Genomic DNA, 21,763 nt, shown 5'->3' on the forward strand with positions numbered 1-21,763 from the left:
GACTGTTAAGTGGTTTAAACAAATAGGGAGTTATTTTCCTCATTGAATAAAAAATCTGGATATGGGTAATTGTTAGTGTTTATCAGCTCAAGAATGTCAGGGCCAGTGTTTCTACAATTCTCTTCATCTTTCCCTTTTAGTGATAAGGTGACTGACTAGCCCTGGAAATTCCATGTGCATTCAAGTCAAGAAGAAGCAGGAGAACGCATGGCACCACTCATCTGTCTCTTTTACCAGAAGGGCAAAAGCTTTCCTAGAAGCTTCCAATAGCTCTTCTTTCCTGTAGTCTGGGTTGCATGACTACCCTATGTGTAAGGGTAGCTGGGAAGGCAAACATAAGGACATCCAGCCTCTTGGAGGGATGGTTGGTAATGACTCTGGATAGCCAGCCATAGCATTTCTCGATGGATCAGCTCTGGGAAGTGTGTATAAGGCCCTTCAGATGTCAGTTGGAAAGTGATAGACTCCCAAAATAGAAATGAAATTATCAAAGTAGTCATTCACTTCTTTATGAAACATGTATTGGGCCCCTTCTACATGGCAGACACTATATAGCTATCCTTAATTGAGGTAACAAGGTGATGGAGCTTCCTTTGTAGGTTGTTAATTAATGGTTGGTATCACATGGCATCCAACATGAATGAACTATGTTTATGTTATACCGTGTTTCTATTCCTCTGGAGCAAAGGGTCCACTATGGAAGAAGGCTTCTATAGCCAGGAGATGACAGAAAATTGCTGGAAAATGTGAACTGCAAATGTGTCTCAGGAGAGAGAGGGTGGATCCATACTTCTTGTGTTATCAGCTATACAGCTGATTTGTGAGGTGTAATAATGGAGGAAGCATAGTGTACAAGTACCAAAATAAGCTTTTTACTCATTATTTAGATGGTATCCTTTTTTAGGAGCTTTATACCTTCCTACTTAGGTTTTGCTTTAGTGACATCCCTTAGATACAAGGCACTGGATTTCCTATTAAAAGAAGTAGTCAGGGGCCGACCTGGTGGCATAGTGGTTAAGTTTGCACATTCTGCTTCGGCGGCCCAGGGTTTGCTGGTTTAGATCCTGGGTGTGGACCTATGCACCGCTTGGCAAGTCATGCTGTGGCAGCTGTCCCACATATAATGTAGACGAAGATGGGCACGGATTAGCTCAGGGCCAGTATTCCTCCAAAAGGAGGAAGATTGGTGGTGGATGTTAGCTCAGGGCTAATCTCCCTCAAAAAAAAAAAAAAAAAAGAAGTCGTCCAGAGATTGTGCACAACCGGGTTGAAATAATCATGTTTCATATAGTCAAAAATGGACTAGTTACAGGTGGGAGAGGCTTTTGTTTTTCTCTAAAATTTCCCTCAATTCCCTCAATCTAGAAGTCATTGTTTAGGATAAGTGTATCTGCTCAACAGAGCAAGGATTTTGGATCTAATGGTGGTTAGTAACAAGCTGCAATTTTGAGGGTAAGCTCTGCTGTCATATATCCCCTTCCCCTCAAATATTTCACAGAAACCCTCACTGATTGAGTGGCCAAGCTCAAGAGAGACTTTCAGATCTTTCTACAAATCGTGCTGCTAACAGCTTCTTAGGAGTGAACATGCAGTTTTTCCTTTTCATCCTCACGTCCTGGAGGTTTGAAAGCATCATCATGAAGTGATCACTGAAGGTCATTTGGCCCAACAATTCCACATTAGAGTTATTTCCTTAGGGTAGATTTCCCCAAACACAGAAAAGGCTTTATGTAGTGTTACTGAGAAAAGAAAAACAACTGAGACTGGATTATTATGCAGTTATCATAAATGTTTGTGAAGATTATGCAAAAATGCTTGTGCCGTAGTGATGGGTAGATACAAAAAAGTTGCAATATAATTACAAGTCTGTAAGAAAAAATTCAACTAATGTTAGAAAAAAAAGACAATGCTTGTCTTTGGAAAGCATTATTATGGTAATTTTGTACTTTTCTGGATTTTCAAATTTTTATAATGAAAAATCAGTTTTTATATGAATTGTTGTGTTTACCTCGTATCCAGCGAATTGATCTTCCAGGAGTGGAGAGCATTGGGATAGGAGATGGGCAACCCAGATCTATTCTCTTCTTAGCCACTAACTGTGATTTTAGATAAGTCAATACCTCTCTAGGTGTCACTTCTCTTTAATAAAATGAGCTTGTTGGATTAAATGATTACTAAGTTCCCCTTTTAACTTTAATGACTTTATGAATTTTATGAAATCACTGTATAGTGTTTAAAAATGCTATGAAACTCAAAGTATAATTTTATCTGAGAGAATGGGAAAACACTCAAGGACTGATTCAACTTTGAATTTCAGATGTAAGGAAAATGTCCATTGTGTCACTCTTGAATTGTGGTAACCTTTCAAATTACAGAATACAAAGTTTCGATGGGCTCTTAGATGATTTATTATCATACTTTACATGCAAATTGCTTTACAGATTTTCCAGCAGCAAGGTATATGCTTCTTTTGGCATGTTCTGACACATCTGGGTGAATTTACACAAAGTAACATTGGCTCTCACTAAGGTCAGTTTCAACAGGTAGTTTACCAACATCCATTTTGCCTCATGTCACATATTCTTCGTTTATGTTCCTGGGAAATACCAAAAAATGAGCATGTTTAGTCATTTAATTGGGTTATCCAACCACAGTCCAAGAAGAAGCCACAGTTGTCTGTGGCTCTCACGTTGTCTGCCCTAGGCTTTGGGCAGCTGAGAGAGCCAATGACTCTGTTGTGTCCCATCTGTAGGGAGTGGGGACTCACTCAGTCCTCGCCACTGATGAATAATATGGCAGCTCAATCGAAAGCAAATGGGCATGATTTTGATGAATTCTCTACAAACATTTTCTGTATTTACATTTATGGCCAAGTCAGACTTACATGTTCACCTAAAAAATATTGTAATATATCATTGTATTAAGGAGTCAATAGCACCATTTTGACAGGTTTTAAAAATGAAATGTTCACAGCTCCTTTTCAGTACTTTTTAATCAGAAGTTGAGAAGGTAGCCTATAACCTTGGCTGTGTTTATACTTTTTTTTGTCCTCCAAATCCTACCTGCACTTGTTTTTGGCTAATGACTTGCGGTCTAAACTACTGGAGATGTAGCTTTCCTGTATATAATGGTATTTCATTAATCTCATTTTCCATGCTGCTATTGAGCTGCTTATGTCCTTTCAGTCCAGGCAACTTTCAGCAACCCAGGAATACAAATTTCTCCTTTAGAAAAGCTAGAGAAGCCATACCAGATAATATCACATAAGCCTGAAAAGCCCTAGTAGGAAGTATTCCTCTCTTGAAGCCTGCTAACTTGTGTTTTCTGTACCCTCGTGTCTTAGCTTCTCTTCCATCACTCAGATGATAGTCAACCTTTGTCCCTTCTTTCATTTCATTTGCCCTAAAGAATAATGCAGCCATTCACTAATCACAGACATTATCTGAAAGAAACAAAGTAGCAAGACAACTAAAAGTATATTTCCTGTAATGTGATTCTAATTGGTATTTTTTAAAAATAAGTTTCTTGAAGATGGATATAAAATACTGCCATCAATGAGTGATATAAGAAGGAATTTACGGAAGGGTGTACAAAGGAGCAAAAAGTCAAGATGAAAAATAAAGGACTTGACAGGACCAGCTTGATGTTTGGGGAAAGCAGTTCTGATCTGAAAATTTTAAATCTTGTTGTCTGAGAGCTTTTTTGTACAGGTTATCTTTTGAAGTCTGAATTTTCAGGTATAATTCTATCTCAAAGGCTGTGGGGATTGCCCTTTCACGTCAGATCATATAAAGGGTTAAAATAACTATGACAGAAGTGACCTTGACATGGGCCTTCGCTGGCAAAACTTTCATAAGTAGTTGGGTGATTTTCTAGAGTCACAGGCAGATATTGAGATATTGGAGTTTTGCAAAATTTACTCAGATAATCACTATCATTGTTTACTCTGCTATGTCAGTGGAGACCTAGCCAATGCAGTTTTCGCTTTTAGTGACAGGCTTTGCTTCAACAGGTGACTTGCAAAAATGTCTTTGATATGTTGAGTGATTTTTATTCTGCTTAGAGATGCACCAAATTATCTAAGTATATAGGAGATCACAGAGGGCTAGATGCTCTGAGGAAATGCTGCACACATTATCTACCCAGAATGAGAAAGGACTGAAGAGGTCTAATACAACTTTGCACAAGATCTGAGATTCTTCTGCAGACTTAGCAACACTTTCCTGTGTATTTCAGCCTTTCATACCCAATATTGTTCCTTCACCACTTTGCCTTGCGTTTCTCCACTCTGTAGATTTCTCAACCTGGTGTGACCCCTTCCTCCTCCCTATCTACAAAGATTCTCCCCATCCTTCAAATCCAGCCTGTGTTCCCCTGAAGCTTCCCTTGATCATTCCAGGCAGAAAGGAGCTTTTCCTTCTTTCTATCCTTCGAGGGCTTACTGCTGGCCCGGATTTAGCACAGTCTATATATGTATACTTGTTTTTTTTCTCTCCAACTACAAAGCTGACTCCTAGAGGAGTTTAATTCGTCTCTGGCTCCCTCATTGTACCTAATTGTTTCTCAGTGAAAGTTTACTGAGAAAATGGGTTCCTAGGATGGGCTACTCCTGGGAAGCTTCAAAATTAGCAAATCATTTCCTTAAAGTGTGCTTGCAATGTAGGCCTAATTTTCCCTAAACTACACTGTTTAATTTATGGTGCTAAGAGTAAAATTAGCTGTTGACTTTGGTCTATTCATTTCTAAGGGAATCAGGTAACCCAGATATTGAGACAGACATAGAAATGTTAAAGGCCATTAACAACTGCCTTCAAACTGAGCAATCAAGAAAAATGGGCAGGTGGGGGATCCCAATTTACATTTTTTCTTTTCCTTCTCCAATTCCAGTAAAGTCTGTCTCCTACACACATCAACCATGAGGAGCTAGCATACGATTCATCTTTTTTCCTGAGTTCTACAGTTCTGTAAAACTATAACCCAGTGGCTATGTATTAATTGCTGCAACAGTTTAAAGAAAACAGTATGTCATTGAATTAGAATCATGATATAATTTTAGGTATTCTTAATAAGCTGATAATAGGTTTTCTACTGAATATCTCATTTGTAACCTTTTGGCTACAGATGTTCAAAGTCAAATACAAAGGTCATGCATGCCTACATTTCTCAATATCTGGGTCACCTGCTTCCCTTAAGGCAGATAGTGCGGAATGAATAATTTCCTTGTGATAGAAATAGACTAGAAGGGGCCTTCTTGGATTTCTAGATATATAAAAAAAGTAAAGGAAAGAATTTACTCATGGCCTTCTCTTTTCAAAGAAATGAAATACATAATACTCAGACAAACATGTGGTTTGGAAAGTAGCTTTCTTACATAAAAGAATTGGCTGTTTGCCTGTTTCCTGAGCTGTTGATGAGCAAGTCATTGTCATAGAATGCCACATAATGAAGCACATTATTTCCTAAAAATGATTAAGTGAAAATCCAATTGATATAAATTACTTGAGAATATTCTGAAGGATTCAGAACCAAAGGGCTCTCTATTTTCTTAGCTTACTAAGTAACAGCTGCAGGTTAACTTAAATGTGAGCAAACCCAATGTAAGATATCATTTATGTGATTTTAAATATAAGAATCAAATTTCTAAAACATGCTCAACGTGCTAGAAATCTTTTTAATTCTCTCTTAACCAAGTCAATTCATACTCTAAATTTCTTTTTTCAGGAATGATGCAATTTTGAATTTTTAGTTCTGTAGTGAAATTTTACTGTTAGGTTGTACTTCCAGCACGATATTGCTGTGAGACCATCAGCAACAGAAACAACACTCTCATAACTTCCTAAGAAGCAAATGGGAATAAGAACTTTAACCTAAGGAGAAGAAATCTGCAGTAGATGAATCTGTATTCCTAGATGTCACCAAAAGGCATGGGGTGCCATGAAAAACCAGGGTCAACAATTTTGTTCTGTAAAGGGCCAGATAAACATTTTAGGCTTTGCTGGGCCATATGGTCTCTGTTGAAACTACTCAACTCTGCCCTAAAAGCAATCACAGACAATATAGAAATAAAACTTTATTTATAAAACTTTATTTATAAAAACAGGCTTCTGGTAGATTTGGTATGTAAACCACAGTTTGCCTGACTTCTGAAAACTCTTCTTTGGAGTTTTAAGTTTATTTCCTTGGGTAATTATGTGGAAATTACTTTTTAAAAAAATGCACATTGAAATTTTATATGTATACCACAAAAACCATAAGTAAAAGAATGATTGGCATTCAAATAAGAAAGAGTATAAACATTAGTCCCTAACTTGTTTACTAATAGTCTCTTTTGCCTGATACCCTTAGTTCATTGGGCATAAGGAATTACTTAAACTCCTGTCTGCTGTTCCCACTCAGTGACCTCACAGGCAATGTTAAAATTTCAAGGGAAACATAGCAACATCTGTTGGATGTGCAATGCAGCATTACTATTATGCTGTTTGGACCTAACTACTTAATAAATGGACATGTTAAATCATTCTTTTGGCTTCGGGCAGCAGGGGTGGGGGGCGGGGGGTGGGGACCATGAAAATATTACTAAGCGTGCACGAATAGAAACATCTTGGGAACTTCTGAGATAAGTAATAACCTTGACAATAAAAATGTAGACAAAATAATTCTTGAATATGCTGTTTGTAGTCTATGCTACTATATGTTACCTGCATGATAGGCTAAAAATAGGTCAAGTTAAAAGGCAGTTATGAGATGACAGTTTTCAATTTATAGTCATGCTTACTCATATGCTTTACAAACCAGATTAACTACTTTACATGTATCAAGAAAAAACAGAGAAAGGACAAACCTAGTAAATTTTTATCATCCACAACTGAGAGTCAGAATGAGAGGGCTCAGGGAAGACAACAGCTTTCAAACCTCTAATGTGAACCCTATTGTGTTCGAGTTGACTGAAATCATCTTTTAAATGGAAAATAAAGATTATTATTTAAGCTGACTGAAGATTAAATATCTGTCATTTTTAACACAATGAATCTTAGCAAAGATTACATGGATATAAATATCTCATAGCCATGGGTTTTCCAGGTCAATCTTCAAAATGTGCTGAAAACAACTATTAAGAACAGTGTGATTTTGCAGTTTTAGCATTGCTGTTTAGTTTCAAACTAAATTCTGGTCCACCAAGGGGCCCACGTTTCTCCAACCAGTCTGCGATGCTCCTTCCAGGGTTTTAGAAGATCTCACAGTCCTAGAGGGTGGCCTGATGGCCAGAGGCATGGAACAAAACATTGATCTGGGACGAGTGGTAGTAAACCAAGACATTGGGAAGAGCAAATGGTTGGTGGAATCCTATTTTTCCATTACTGACTAACAGCAATATACCAATATTCAAACAGTATCACTTTCAATCAGAGCATGGGAAGAGGTTTTCTCCCATTTGGCTCATTTGACCTCAACCAAGTCAGATGCCTGGAGTCTGCCCTAGAGCAATGTCTGATTCCTGCGAAGGAGTCTGTTTGCTCACATCGCAATGCTTCCATCTTGCCCTGGGTGGCCCTCTGGGCCAGGTGACAGGGACAAGGCTGAGTCTTGAAGGAAGTTAAAATCATGCAGTCAAGCCCTCTAGAGTACATCACAGAGAGTTTATGATAATTGGAATTTTAAACAAGCAAACATAGATTAGTCAAGTTGGTTATTGCTCTCCAGGATAAGTATATAAATGCTTGGACTTTGTGAGCTGAGATTATATTATGTGATCTCAGGTGATACTCAGGTGATGCTGAACTTGGTTACCATAGGTGGGTAGCTGATATCTCTCCAGTGGTCTTCTGGGGTTTTTATTTCCTATTTGTTAAGGAGCTAGAAAGTCACCCTGAGTTGTGCCAGGGGAAGAAAAGGACTTTGAAAAAAAATTATAGAAAATTATTGAATACATTTTTGCTTATCATGTGATTATGAATATTATAATACCAATATTGAGATTACATGTGCATAAATGTTTAAAAAAAGCACTGAAGACACACATAAAGTTTAACCATTAAGCAGTATTTAACCAGTAAATGCTCAAATGCTATCAACGACCCTGCTCAGGAACATATCAGTGATGAACATTAAGGAAATTGGAATATGACCTAATAGGCAGTAATTACAGGGATATTACAAATCCTATTATGTAGGTAAATGTCTGGAAACTTTTCACATCTAAAGTAGACCTAGATAACCAGACTGAATACTCTGCAATGACAAGTAAATTACATAATGGCATTGTAATTATGTAATTGACTCTGTTCAGTATATTTATGTCAATTATATGTGCAGTCAACCTTCATCAAGAAAAACCCAGTGCTGATTCACTTTGTTAACTTTTTTTTTTCATTTGCTTTGCAAGTACAATCCTAAAGCAGAATAAACGGTTTACTAATTTTATCCTTTGCCTTTTCTGGCATTTACTTTTTTTTTTCCAATTAGAAATGCAACCAGATGCTTCTGTGAAATAAGAACTGAAATATGAAACAAAATGGCTCTCTCTAAATCCTCAGTCTGTAGACAACCCACCAGCAGTTACTTTGTATGTGAAACTGGAAACAGGAATTGCTAAACATTCTAAATTACAAAATATGTTTAAAATACTATGTAATTGAGGTCACAGTAAAAGGCAAACTGTTCCTTTCTTTTTAAGTCTGCCACTAAAAATGGCTATAGAACCTCGAGGATATTCTAAAATAGCAATATGTAAGAAAATTCCAAAAGTCTTTTGAATCCATGTGTAATGGCAGTGTTGATTAAACTATTCTAAGGAGATCTAAAAAAAGCCAGCCAATGGTCTTATTCCCATTTTGGGATAACTGGGATAATATCATCATCCTCATCATACAGTCTTCAACAGGCAAATTTGGTATGTTTCAGTAGATTTCTAGAAAGAAATATTGCCTGCAACACAAAGATGGTGTCCAGCTTAGTCCAAGCCTACAAAATCCTATTAAGATTCTGTGTACAGTCCTTCTTGAATGGGGACACGCGCTTCGCCCACAGTAGATATTGGTATGCAAGAACATTATTAGCTTCATGGCAGTACTCAGACACTCTAACCTGAAGTCAAGATTCCAGGGCCCAAAGAGGGATGAGAAGGAATGTGCCCAACAAACAATTTAGCAGCGCCCAGGAAAGTATTGTTCTCTAAAAGTCAAGTTGGGAGCACTCCTCCTCTGAAGCACATGAATAAGTACAAGGGGCCAATGGAGTTTTTACTTATTTCAGTCTATGACATTTCTGAAGCATTTTCTTTTTGGCTTCCTACTCATCAGTGTGGAAAACTGAGGCAGCTGAAATCTAAGCATAGAAATTCATGTGTCATTTTGCTAAAAAGTACTCTAGACCAGTTCTGCTGCAATATGATAGTCACATGTGGCTCCTGAGCACTTGATGTAGTAAAGGTGGAACATACACTCCTGATTTTGAAAACTTAGTATAAAAATTAATTCAAAGTATCTCATTAATTTTTCATATGACTATATATTGGAATACTAGCTTGGATATATTCGATTAAAATAAAGTTTATTTCACCTGTTTTGTGGGTTTTTGGACTTTTTAATATGTAGCTAAGAGAAAATTTAAAATTATGTATGTGAATTGCATCATATTTACATTAGACAGCACTTGTTCTAGACAATTTCTAGAGCCATATTGTTCTAATTTCTACCTTAATTATGTATCTGTGGGACAAATGAGCTCTTACAGTTTGAGAAAAATCACTGAGATTCCAATTAGGCTTTGTAAATGAAGGAAATAATTCAAGATTGTCCTTATTTGTGGTAAAAGTCTAGTTTACCCTATAGATCTGAACTTATCTGAAAACAAAAATCAACAATGTAATATAATAATTGTCAGCTCTAAAATGCAAGACATAACTTATTGTTCTCTGCTGAAATTCCCTTAATTCTTTTGCTTTGTGACTATATTGTCAATTAGGGGTAACATTATGAAGTAGTTTGTCAAATTAAGGCTCTATCTGCAATAGTCTACTGTTATTTAGCTAAGTAGTCTTTGAGATAGATAATATATCCAATTTTGACAAACAATATAAATGTTTCCTGTCTTTTCCAAAATGTTAACCTAATTGTCCTAACTTAGGTTGTCTTTCTATGAAATCAAAGATTGAATCATTTGACCGAAAAGATCAATTTTTGTGAAAGTTCGACTTGTTTTCCACTGAAATGACTAACTTAGTCACTATTTTAGGCATTGTCAGGACTTAATCTTTAACATACAAGTCAAAATTTAAAACTCCCATTGATTTTTAGAGGGTGCAATTTACAAGTTAAAAAAATAGAATTCCCTCACACCCCTGAGTCCTCACTGAGGAATAGAATGTGTACTCATGTAAACGGGGACGTTCTAAAGCACACATTGGCCCTGGGGTTTTGCAGTGCTGTTCCTATGGTCCACACGGCCAACCAATGCAGTCAGCCCTGAGTGTTGCAAAGATGGAACAACTGCCCTTGGATCAATAGGCGGCGGGGCTGGGAGGGATGATATGTTCTGATCTTCCAACCAATTGCTACTTTCTAATAAGACTCCTTTACCTCTCTTCTTCCCTTTTCCCTTTATATATGGGACAACATATGGGACACTTTTCCAACAATATATGGGACACATTGTGTATACCTGTAGTGTCTCATTGGGAAAAGTACACTAGGCAGTTGATCTTTTTAAATGGAAATCTTAATGCTTAGTGAAGAAGGGATTCTTAAAGGTTAAAAACAGTCAACCCTTTATAATAGCTAAAATGGGAATTCTGAGGGAGAATAATGGAGGAAGGAGGAAACAGGGAAGAAGAGAGTAAATACTCTCTAGTGGTTAATAAAAATAAAATAAAGCAAAAAATAATCTTACTCTGAGCCCAGATGTTGTACATTTAAGGGCCTTTTCCTCCATGTCAGTCACCTGTCAGGCCCCAACTATGGAAGATAAGAAGTCCTACCTCGTTTTCTTCTCATGAGAATAGTAGTAAAGAAAGATTTGTGCTTGGAAAGCAGAATGTCTACTGAGGTCCAATAGCCCCCAGAAACCAGAGGTTTAATTTCATTTTCCAATGTAATAGTTTTCAGGAAGAGCCAAAACAATTTAAGATCTCTTTTTTCGATGAGGATTCTTTAGGTGATACTCATTTTTATTGTCTATCATTTTGGTCTTTGAAAGTAATAATTTTTTAAAATTAAGGAAACGTACTAAAATTTTGACACATAATTGATTTGATGAAAATGTTCATTTCAACTCAACTAGAAATAAATCTCAGATACCTGGAATTAGTGTGAGTTCTGCAAGGGAAAAGTGTTCATATGAAAATCCAAGAAAATATTCTGAAAAAAATCATAGTAAAGTATTAGGTCTAACATTACAAGAGTCTCATTTGTCTCAAGAGTCTGATTTGCAATCAGTGGTTTTCTCTTCCTTTTTGTTTTTGTTTTTTAAAGTAAATAGTTACATTGTCTTAAATTTCTTGAAAGGAAGTTTTCAAAACTACATTGTAAAATGTGAGCACTTCCATTCCAAGTATGAGAGAAAAATATACTAGCTGTTCAGAAATATCTTCAGTTCATAAGCAGTGTATCTAGATAACAATCAATTGAAGGAAAAAAGGACTTTTATAAACCAAAAGGTTTCCTAACTCTGGTAAAATCAATAATGAATGATTTTATAACAGAATATTTTTCCCACTCTATTCAGACATTTTGGCATCTGCCTGTGGGGTAGATTTTTCTAAATATTTGAAACTTGGTAATTATAGAGTTTATCCATAAAAATATTCCTATTATTAAAGTTGTACAAACTCATGAAAAAATCTAATTTTATCTGAAAAATGACAAGGAGTCAATCTTTTTTAGTCTAAGTCCCAGACTTATCTCGTTTCCTTCCCTAAATTTCTTCATTACCCCCTAAGTGTTGGCCATCAGAAGGATATCTTATTAGAGAGCAGGTGAAGGAAAGAATAAATGTCTCAGTGTGAGTTTGTAAAATACTTTCTCCAGGATTGCAAAATGGCAGAATTTTGTGATAGAATATTTTTTGTTATTAGTAATATAATGCATATAAATAAGGACAAAGTAAAACAGCATTTTCCACACAACCTTTAGGGGCATATGGTTTCATGGTCCTTAAATGTGTGCTTCAATTTCTTACCATTATAAGTGGAATTTTTTTGCACATACCATACAACTGTAACCTATAACCATCTCCTTGTAAACTGTTTGAATGCATGAATGGAAAGGAAAATGTTGTGAATGTCATGGGAACATGTCTTGTACCACTACCTAGTATTAGCTGAGCAATATTTTAAAGTGCCTTGTGAAGGAATTACTGCCTTGTGAAGAAATCCGAAGGATGGAGGGTGACTAGGTTTTCAAAGCAAAAACAATTTGTTACTCTTTACTTCAAATATGTGCTACTGGTCCCTGAAGATGTATGTTTTTAAATGTTATGTCGTGTTTACTTGCAATTTCAAATTTAACTCATCGGTATTAGGTATCCATTACATACCATAAAAGACACTATTTTTTCATAAAGCAGTCACATGCATTGAAGTTAGGATTACCAACTGATACATATGTATTTTTTTTTTGCACCTCAAAAACAGAATCACTATAGCGCATATCATGCTTCCATACCTTCCTTGCTGAAGGACAAAATGCATAAAATGCCAGGATTTGGCTTCCAGATTGGAAGGAAGCCAATTTAGTACTCTGGCAGGATCACATCATTCTGCTGAGCTCCAAATCCCAGAGCAGGGTTTTCTTGCCCTTCTCTGGGGGCTGCTGCTTCCTCCACAGTCTTCAGCTTCTCCCTCACTAAGCCCTCCTCTATTTCTGGGTCAGCCACCCTTATCCCATGCTCTAGTGCCTTGGACACCATTTTGGCGGCCTGGGCAGCATTTATATCAGCATCTTTAACCTTCTCTACAGCCTGTGCCTTCATCAGCTCAGCCTCTGCCCCCTCAACTGCCATTTGGGCCCCATCTCCTTGAACTTTCACTCCTTCTGGAATAGCTTTAACATCTTCATTGCTGTCCTGGATTGGAGATGGCTCTCGGCTGGACTTCTGGCTCTCCTGGACGCTGCCATGGCTGCTGCTGGCGCTTCCCAAGCGGGAAGAGGCCACCACGGCCTTCACTGCTGCCTAAATGGAAACAGAAAAGGGTCAGGTGTTGCCTCCACTTAAAATCCCAAACCAGAGCTCAAACTCAGCATTGCACTTAGGGAGTTTGTTTTATATGTTACTGTTCAGGTTTCCAAAGTATATTAGCCCAAGATTGTTGAATGAAAACTTGCTTGGAGAATGAACAGCAAAATCTCTTTAATCTGAGACTAGTGTATTTAATCATCTGGACAACCAAAAGCCTGAGTAAAGGCATCTGCCCATCAATTATGAGTTTTAAAAAATTTTAGATTGTGTTTCCAAAAGTATTTGTTTCATAGAACACTAGTCCCATGGATGTTAATAGGTATAAAGATTTCCATGGTCAAATTTATTTGGGAAATCCTGGGTTAGGTCAACCTTAATCTAGGGTATTTCAAGTTAATTTGACCAAGCGACCATTCAGATTTATTCAGTCTGTATCAGCCTGTAGGCAATGGCTGAATAGAACACTATTTTTGACTCTCAGTCATTCTCTGAGATTCCGTGCACATATAATTAGTCCTAAACACAACTGTGTAAGAGAAAAGCACCTAAATCTCTATTCCATATATAGTCTATTAAAAGAGATATACTTTTGGTGGATAATTTTCTGTATCATTTGAATTATTTTAATTTTTACCAAGTATGGTAATTATTTATCTATATACAAATTATAGTTTTTAAAAATTGTTTCCCAATTTTCACATATTCAGAAAGAAGACAACTTTCTGAATACATACCAGTTTTCTGAACGATGCTGTTCAAGTAGTTCAGCCTTAATTAAATGAGAAGCAGCAATAATATATTTGTTTGGTGAGTAAATTTCAACATACAACACATTTCCTTTTATTAACAGTCAGTTCTTATGAGAGGATAACAAAACTGTAAGTGGTTTTATACCAGCATTGTTGGGATTTCAAAGCAGAATTTTCCCTGTTATCATAGGAGATGAATAACAGTATTAGACGAAGAATGGCAAAATTATCTCTGATAGCTCAAGATAAAAGAGAAATCTTTTTTTTTAATAAAACAAAACAAAACATATTCCATCTTACCTTAAGCTTGCGCCGGGCATTGAATTCTTGGAGCTTCTTTTGAGCAGTATCCATGTGTACAAAATTGGCTGCTTTACCTGTGACCCATGGGTGCTGGAGAGCTTGGAAGGTAGTCAGCCGTTTCTTAGGATCCAAAATAATTAATTTTCTGACCTTAAATAATAAAGAACCATAGACTCCTTAGGGAGATTTTTATGATGATCTGGACTTGCCCCTCAGCTTGTGAACTTCTAGTTCTTATTCTGTCTCCCTAGGAGTACCACTCAATATACACTTTTAAAAGTTTTTAAAGCCCTCAGAGGTCACAGTGGATAAGAATGGCTTCAAGCAGCAGTAGCTGAGGGAGTCTGAGAAGACAGTGATGTGTGTCACCTTTGAGCCCAAACTGGCAGGCAGCTTTCCAACAGAGGTCAAAGAAACAGATCCTGGCTTGCCTGTGGACTGGAAGTTCTTTGAAGGAGAACTGCATCTGAATAATTCTAGGCTGGACTTTGAATCTCTTAGAATTCAGAACTTTAAATATATCTCAGTGGAGATGGAATCATTCATGCATCCACCATTCTTTCTGGGGGGATTAATGGCAAACAAAAGGGGTAGTATCATAGCCCTTATGATTATCCCCTGATTCTGGTTCTCTCTAATCCCTTAAAGGTACTTGAAAGAATAAGCCAAATGCTGGGGTAAAAGCCTATTTAGAATCAAAGTAAAGGTGTCAGTGGCTTGGGGGCATGATTTGTTTAAAGGACGGAATTCAACCAATGGCAGCCCATTCTGGGAGGTTTACTCCTGCTTGTGAGGATGAGCAGATGATAAATTGCTAGGAAGATCAACAATGAAAATAATCCCCAGCCCTGGGCTCCAAAGGGATGGCCTGGAATGAGGTAGAGACCATTTGGAGTCAGGAGGCACGTTCAAGCCCTAGTTATATCTCTAACTACTTTTGTGCCTCTAGACAAAGACCCGCATATGAGTTGAGTGCCTCTGGACACTCTGCTGAGCTCTTTTCTTACATGACCTCATTTCTACCTTAATTCCTTTGTAAATACATTCTCATATGCATATAAAATTTTTTGAAAACTCATCCAATCCTTTCCATAACCTTATAAATTTGCAACTATTCATAAATGAGGGGTGGAAGGAAGCTCAGAAATATTTAGTGACTCGTCAAAGGTCAGACAACTTGCACTTGGTGGAGGCTGTGTTCAAACTTAGATGTGTCTTACCTCAGAGCTCATCTTGTGGCCACTACTCCACAGTGCCTCCAAGGCAGTCAACCTCTCTGGCCTTCAGTCTGCTCATGTGTAAAATGAGGGGCTCTGATGATTTAAGGCTTAAGGTCCTTTCTAACTCTAATAACCTAAGAACTAGATGCAGGCTAACACAATCAGGCAGAAAGTCAAATGAAGAATAAGTATCTGGTTCTCCTTTCACTTCCTTTCAGTAACATTTGCAACAGAATTTGTGTTTGGGGTAGAGACAGTGATTTGTAGAGGGCAGAGACATGAGACTGCCCAGGCTTAAAATCTGAAAGGAGGTAGAGGGAGGAAAAGATGATTAAGAAAATGATTGTATAGTAGTAAATAAAAAATCTCATAGTGGGCCAGCCTGGCGGTGTGATGGTTAAGTTTGTGCGTTTTGCTTTGGTGGCATGGGATTCGCAGGTTTGGATCCTGGGCGTGGACCTAGCACTGCTCGTCAAGCCACACTTTGGAGGCATCCCACATAAAACAGAGGAAGCCTGGTAGAGATGTTAGCTCAGGGCCAATCTTCCTCACACACACAAACACACACAACAATCTGACAGTAATCACAGCTATAATCTGTTGAACGCATGTACTAACAATTTTATGTAAATGATATATAATCCTTACAACATCCTTGACAATTAGATATTTCCTTCCCACTTTCCAATCATCCTTTTCCTCTTCCTCATCATCACTATCCTCCTTCTCATGAAAATACAAAGGATTTATTGAAAGCCAATGTGTACCAAAAATTTACTTATGTCAACATCAATCTTTACATTTGGAAATATCGATGCACTGAATTGTTAAGAAACTTGCTGAAGGTAAGAGAGATCCAGTGACCTTGTCAGGATTCAAACCCAAAGCTTTGCCATTATCCTATGGCTCCTCTTGCAACTCGACCCCCCGACTCATCAGCACTGTAGCCTCTGCTGATGACAGAAGAGATGCAAGTTCTGCTAATAATTACACATTTATGGGGCTCAAGGATTCCTTTAATTTTGAAGTTTTATAACTTTATTAACCAACAGGAGACTTAGCTGAATGATCATCACAACTAATCTTCTTACCCATTTAATTTTTATTAGGGATGAAAAGAAATGGAAAGAGGTTCTAAATAAGGGAGCTATTACTGAGTTACTTGCTGGTAGTTACTTAATATGTATTATATCCCTTAATTCTCCCAACAACCAATAGACAGGTACCAGTATCATCCCAGATAAGAAAACTAAAATGTAGAGAGGCTGGGTAACAAGCCCAAGGTTACGCCTCCAGATTATGAGAAAGGAGGCACTTGAATTCAGGTGTGTTAGATTTTAAAAATGCATGGTCTATTTCCTGATTCATTGTTTCATTCAAGAAACATTTACTGAGACTGTAGTATATGCCCATATGGTACTAAATCTGGGTACACATGCTTCGTCCTCTCCCAGAGCTTACAATCTAATTAAGGGGGATAAAGAACAATGTGGCAGAAGGAACAAACCAGTTGTGGTGAGAAGGGACTGCCAAAGGGGGAGCAGACCAAGCCACCCAGAGGATGTCAAATGGCAGCTTGGGCTTGAAGACAAGAGTTAGCCATGCAAAGAAGTATGTGTGTGTGTAATGATGGGGAGCAAGAGGGAGGAAGGAAGGAGGAAAGAATATAAGAAAGCAGAAGGAAGAGCAGTGGCCAATATGCAGAGCTACTCTGATGAGGGACTGAAAGTGTGGTGCACTGAAGTGAAGAGAGATCAAAGGAGAGTGGTGTGAAATGAGTGGCACAAAGGGTGACAGGCTCCAGACCAGGCAGTGGTGTATGGAGCTTGTTATAGATTTTGGATTTTATCCTAAGAGCCTTAAAGCAGGAGAGTGACATGATGTGATTTATTTATATGACCATTTCTCTGGATCCTGTGTAAAGAGGGTACTTGAGAAGGGCACAAGAAGAGGCAGAGAGACCAAACAGGAGGTTGTGGCAGTGGCCCAGTAGGGGAGGGAGGGGGTTTGGATTGGGACACTTGTGATGGAGGTGGAGAGAAGTGTATAGATTCAAGAGATGTTTAGGAGTGTGGGGACTGCCTTGAGGGAGGAGTTGGGATGACATGTCCACACATCACACTACCTCTCTTCCTGGTCACACTGGAGAAGTCACGGCCTATAGGGGATCTGTTTCATGAAAGAACAGAGATGGCAAAGAAGAAATTTTCGGAGGGAAAAGAGGATTGTGGATAACGGATCTGGAAACCTGAATCATCAGTTCCTAACAATGTCTTTTTGCTGGGAAGCTGTATGACCTTCGACAGTCATTTCACTTCTCTGGGCTTTAGCACACTCATCTTTAAAGTGAGGGGAAGAGCAGATAAATCCTAAGATTCTTGGTGATCTAACCTTGTGTGATTCAAAAGTCAGCTTTTAGTTATTTCTGTGTGGTTTTTCTCTAGATAATTGATGATAAATGTTTCAATTGCATGCTACCATCCTCTTTATTTTAGAACAGGTGGGCCATCTTCTCAGGGAGTATGTGTTTCCTGAATGCAAACAAACTTCAATATTAGCTTAAGTGAGAAGCCATCTAAAACAGAAAAAACAAACAAAATGCACTATCGGTACAGTGTAACTTGATAATGCCGATGATGCATGATGGGACTTTTGTTACTATCAGGATATTTGAATAAGTTTGAATGACATTTCAGGAAACACTGTTGTTTTATTCTAAGTATAACCAAATCTAGGTAATAGCTAGCCAGGTTAACACAGGATTATTCTGTGTAAATTACATTTGCATTCACCCAGCAGAGCCGTCTTCATAAGCAACGCTCTCCATTTACAAGGTGGTAAAAACTCATTAATACTGCAGTAACTTGTGATAATTCAGCTAGTGATGAGTCAAACATATCTATTTTTAATGATCCATAAGGAAGATGCATTAGTGTGCATTGTTTTATTAAAAATATTTTACAATTATAAACAAATAAGATATTAAGAGGGGCAAATTTAAAAAGTGACACTGCCCATTAATTAGTTAAAAATGAATGTGAGGGATTTTATTGCATCTTGTTTCATTTTGTTTTGGTCACACTTACCAAGTCCTTGGCATTTAGAGATACTTCATCCCACCAGGGGGAGATAAAGTAATATTCACAATTCAGAATTCTCCTGAACATGAATTGATCGCCTCTTTCATCATAGAATGGTTCAAATCCACAAAGTCTAGATGGACAAAAGATAGGGAATAAAATGTCTTCAAAAGCCTAGGTATATTTCATCAAATTTTCACACAAATTCAAGACTGTCCTTTTCCACGGCTCTGTTATGAAAGCAAATCTACTCAGTGCAAGCACGTAATTGCCTTGTTACAATTCATTTTTCTTCATGTAAACACACAATCATGTCTTCAGAAAGTAAGAAGAGACATAGAAGCAATTTAGGATTTCTACAAAAAGTTACAATAATATTAATAATTATGACACAAAACAACAACGATAATAGCTAACATTATTATAGGTGCTATGCTATTGACTGTCTATGGATTTTTTCCACCAGGAATTTGAGAAGACAGAGATTAATTAGAGTTCCAATTTATCACAAAGTGGAAGAGTTAGGATTTTGAGAATAAAGAGATTAAAAGGTAGAAAGAAAAGATTTTTCAGTCATTTTTTTCAGCCCTTTTCACTGAGTTCCTCCATAGAAATAAGTAAAGTATTATATTCCCATCCCATTCCAGTTTGAATTTCAGAGTGAACAAAGACAGAAGCTAAGACTAACGTCAGGGAGTGGTCTTTTAAGACTTAATACAGTGAACAGATGCAGCCAACAGATGAGCAGCCCAGAGTTACCTTGACCTTGTATGTGACCCTCACTTTTGTACATCTTAAAGACATTTCACCATGTTCACCTTCATTTTCCACTACAGGGTGAGCATAAAAATGAATGAGAAAAGTGGGAAAAAGAAACAGAACCATCTCTGGCGTCCTAAAGAGACAGAGGAAAAGTGAGTTGCAGATCTGGGACCACCAAGCCGCCACTGCTGTAGTGGGTGGAGATTCTGAAATCACTAGGGACCAAAAGGAACTTATAAAAAAAAAAAAAAACCCCTGCCTGGGCATGTGTTGCATATGACAAAGAATGGAGGAAAAAGAATGAGTAAGTTAAAAACCGTTATCACAAATTCTTCCTTCAAGCTGGCCTGGTTGGTGCAGAGCATGAAACAGTCAAGTGCATCCTAATGTAGTGGATTTCTAGGAAGAAGCAGTTTCTCATGTCGTTTTGCTCAGGGAATGTCCCCTTGGGAGAGTGTTTGTCTCCTTCAGATATTCTGGAGCCAGTCAGGAAGAGGCCAGGCTCAGGCGTGCTGAGACCGGCACAACGCATCCTCCTCTGTACAGCAGAGGTCCACGCAAAGAATCCTGCTCCAGCATAAGGAGAGAAGGGAGCACGTGTCCACACCTTGACATGGAGGCTGCTCAGCCTTACCTGGCCCTCCTGTGCCCTCCACAACACTAGAAAAATATAGCCTGTTGTTGGTTAGTCATGGAGAAATTAGCCAACTTTCCAGGCTTAGTTTAGGGAGCTCTTATATTTCCCCCTCTGGAAATCCAGAGAGAAAAATGACAGTTCAGAAGGTACATACTCAAATGCTTTTCTTTCATCTCAACCATGTCAGCAAATCTGCACAGTGGTGACAGAGGTAAAAAGTTTATGTCATGTCAGCCTGAAATGCCAAAAATGGAAGAAATGTGACACAGAGCAACACACAGACACACAGTGCAAAAACCTTTCACAGACGGAAATATTCGAATGCTGACAATGACAGATTAGGAGGATATTAGGGTTGTACAGGCCTGAAGTGTGAATATGTAATACAGGGTAGCTCCAAGCCATTGGGCAGAATTGTAAGGTTGAAAGCTGAAGGAGAGTGTGAATTCTCTGACGTTCTCTGATTCTGATTCTGACCTGAATACTGTAGCAGTAGCTTTTGTCTGTGGAGACAAAGGGTCTAGGTATAAAAGGTAGAGGGACCAGAATTCCTGTGAGAAGCAATAAAATGGCCTTCATTTCTAGTCCCCTGAAGTCCTCGGAAATAGCAAGATCATAGCACAAAATAACCTGGTGAAACTTTTAATAATAATAAAGGAGATACATAGGTCCAACGGCACAATCCACTGGAGAAAATGTTCCAAACAACCTTGCCTGGTGGATTTCATCAATTATTAGTCAACCACATATTAAATAAAAAGTCCTCAGGCTTCGGGGCTGACATAAGTTAGACCAGAACTAAAGGATATCAGTTGTAAGCAGCACTGTTATCCTCATTTTGGGGGCTCCTACTGCCTACTTTCAACCAACACCTATTAATTAACGACCTTAAGTGAACTAGGGGAAAGGACCTTGCCAGAATTTTAAAGTTATTTTTAGCGCTATAATAACATGTATCCCAAATTATCATATTTTTTTCTCTTCATTTTCCCTTGTCAGTTACCATATGATGGAGTTTTACTCATTCCATAGTTCAATTTTTCAGAATGAATGTAACTTAATTTCCTACCTCCATCTCTCCAAGTTCTTGTATATCCTTAATGCTTCACTCCCTACCATCACATATCAACATGAAACTGTAATTGGGCAGGCATATTTACATTTTAGGGGCAAATCTGAATTATTTACACAAATTAATTACTACACAGTTCAGTTTTTCACTTACCATCACTGAGTATGATATGTCACCTACATAATTCAAGAGACAGCATTCTTTCCTCAGTATAAGAGTAAATGCAAATACAAGCTGAAGAAATTCTATGATGTGGCCTTAGGAATTCATTTTAATGAATTAAACACTTAGAGTGGCAAACAGAAATTACCTAACAGTTTGCAGTTTCAAAAAAAAAACATGGTTCTCTACCTCTCCAAATTCTTCTCAAGCCTTAATACAATCTAGAAACACAGAGAATTGAATACTGAAAATATCTTTTGACAGTACACATAGCAGATGGCTAGTTTATGGGTTTTTTGTTAAACCTTTTTATCTTGGCTACTGACCAATGTATACACCCAGGTGAATTTAGCGTTGACTACTGTGCTTGGGATCCTATCCTAGTTACCCCCTTCCTAGCCTGTATTTCCTAGACACTGCACTTTCTAAGATCTTTATTAAATTAAAAAAAAAAAAACCTCTTTCTGCTATGCAGTGAATGGTGTTCTCCCAAATTCATATGTTGATGTCCTAACCCCCAATGTGATGGCATTTGGAGATTAGGCCTTCAGGAGGTAACTAGGGTTAGAAGAGGTCATGAGGGTGGGACCGCATGATGAGATTAG

The 21,763-nt window shown here is 37.8% G+C and overlaps 2 protein-coding genes across 12 annotated transcripts in view; one reads left to right on the forward strand and one right to left on the reverse strand.

Moving 5' to 3' along the window:
* Nucleotides 1-21,763, forward strand: part of STARD4 (StAR related lipid transfer domain containing 4) — a 70,231-nt gene that overhangs the window by 21,619 nt on the left and 26,849 nt on the right. The window contains exon 6 of one of the 7 annotated variants that reach the window (XR_011425625.1): nt 1,047-2,168. The exons of the other annotated variants lie outside the window; for them this stretch is intronic. The gene's annotated coding sequence lies outside the window, so the exon portion shown is untranslated. Of the gene's footprint in view, nt 1-1,046; nt 2,169-21,763 lie in introns of those variants that run through there. 7 annotated transcript variants of the gene reach the window in all.
* The window catches only part of CAMK4 (calcium/calmodulin dependent protein kinase IV), a 235,305-nt gene continuing 215,926 nt past the window's right edge, over nt 2,385-21,763 (reverse strand). For 4 of the 5 annotated variants that reach the window (XM_023617871.2, XM_070234457.1, XM_070234456.1 and 1 more), the window contains 3 exons: nt 18,532-18,658; nt 14,223-14,375; nt 2,385-13,167 (listed from right to left, as the gene is read on the reverse strand). In XM_023617871.2, the coding sequence (XP_023473639.1) occupies nt 12,727-13,167; nt 14,223-14,375; nt 18,532-18,658 (721 nt within the window). In that variant the 3' untranslated portion in view covers nt 2,385-12,726. The remainder of the gene's footprint in view (nt 13,168-14,222; nt 14,376-18,531; nt 18,659-21,763) is intronic. The other variant, XM_070234459.1, reaches the window with a different exon arrangement.

The sequence above is a fragment of the Equus caballus genome, chromosome 14 (assembly GCF_041296265.1).
Source record: "Equus caballus isolate H_3958 breed thoroughbred chromosome 14, TB-T2T, whole genome shotgun sequence".
NCBI lineage: Eukaryota > Metazoa > Chordata > Mammalia > Perissodactyla > Equidae > Equus > Equus caballus.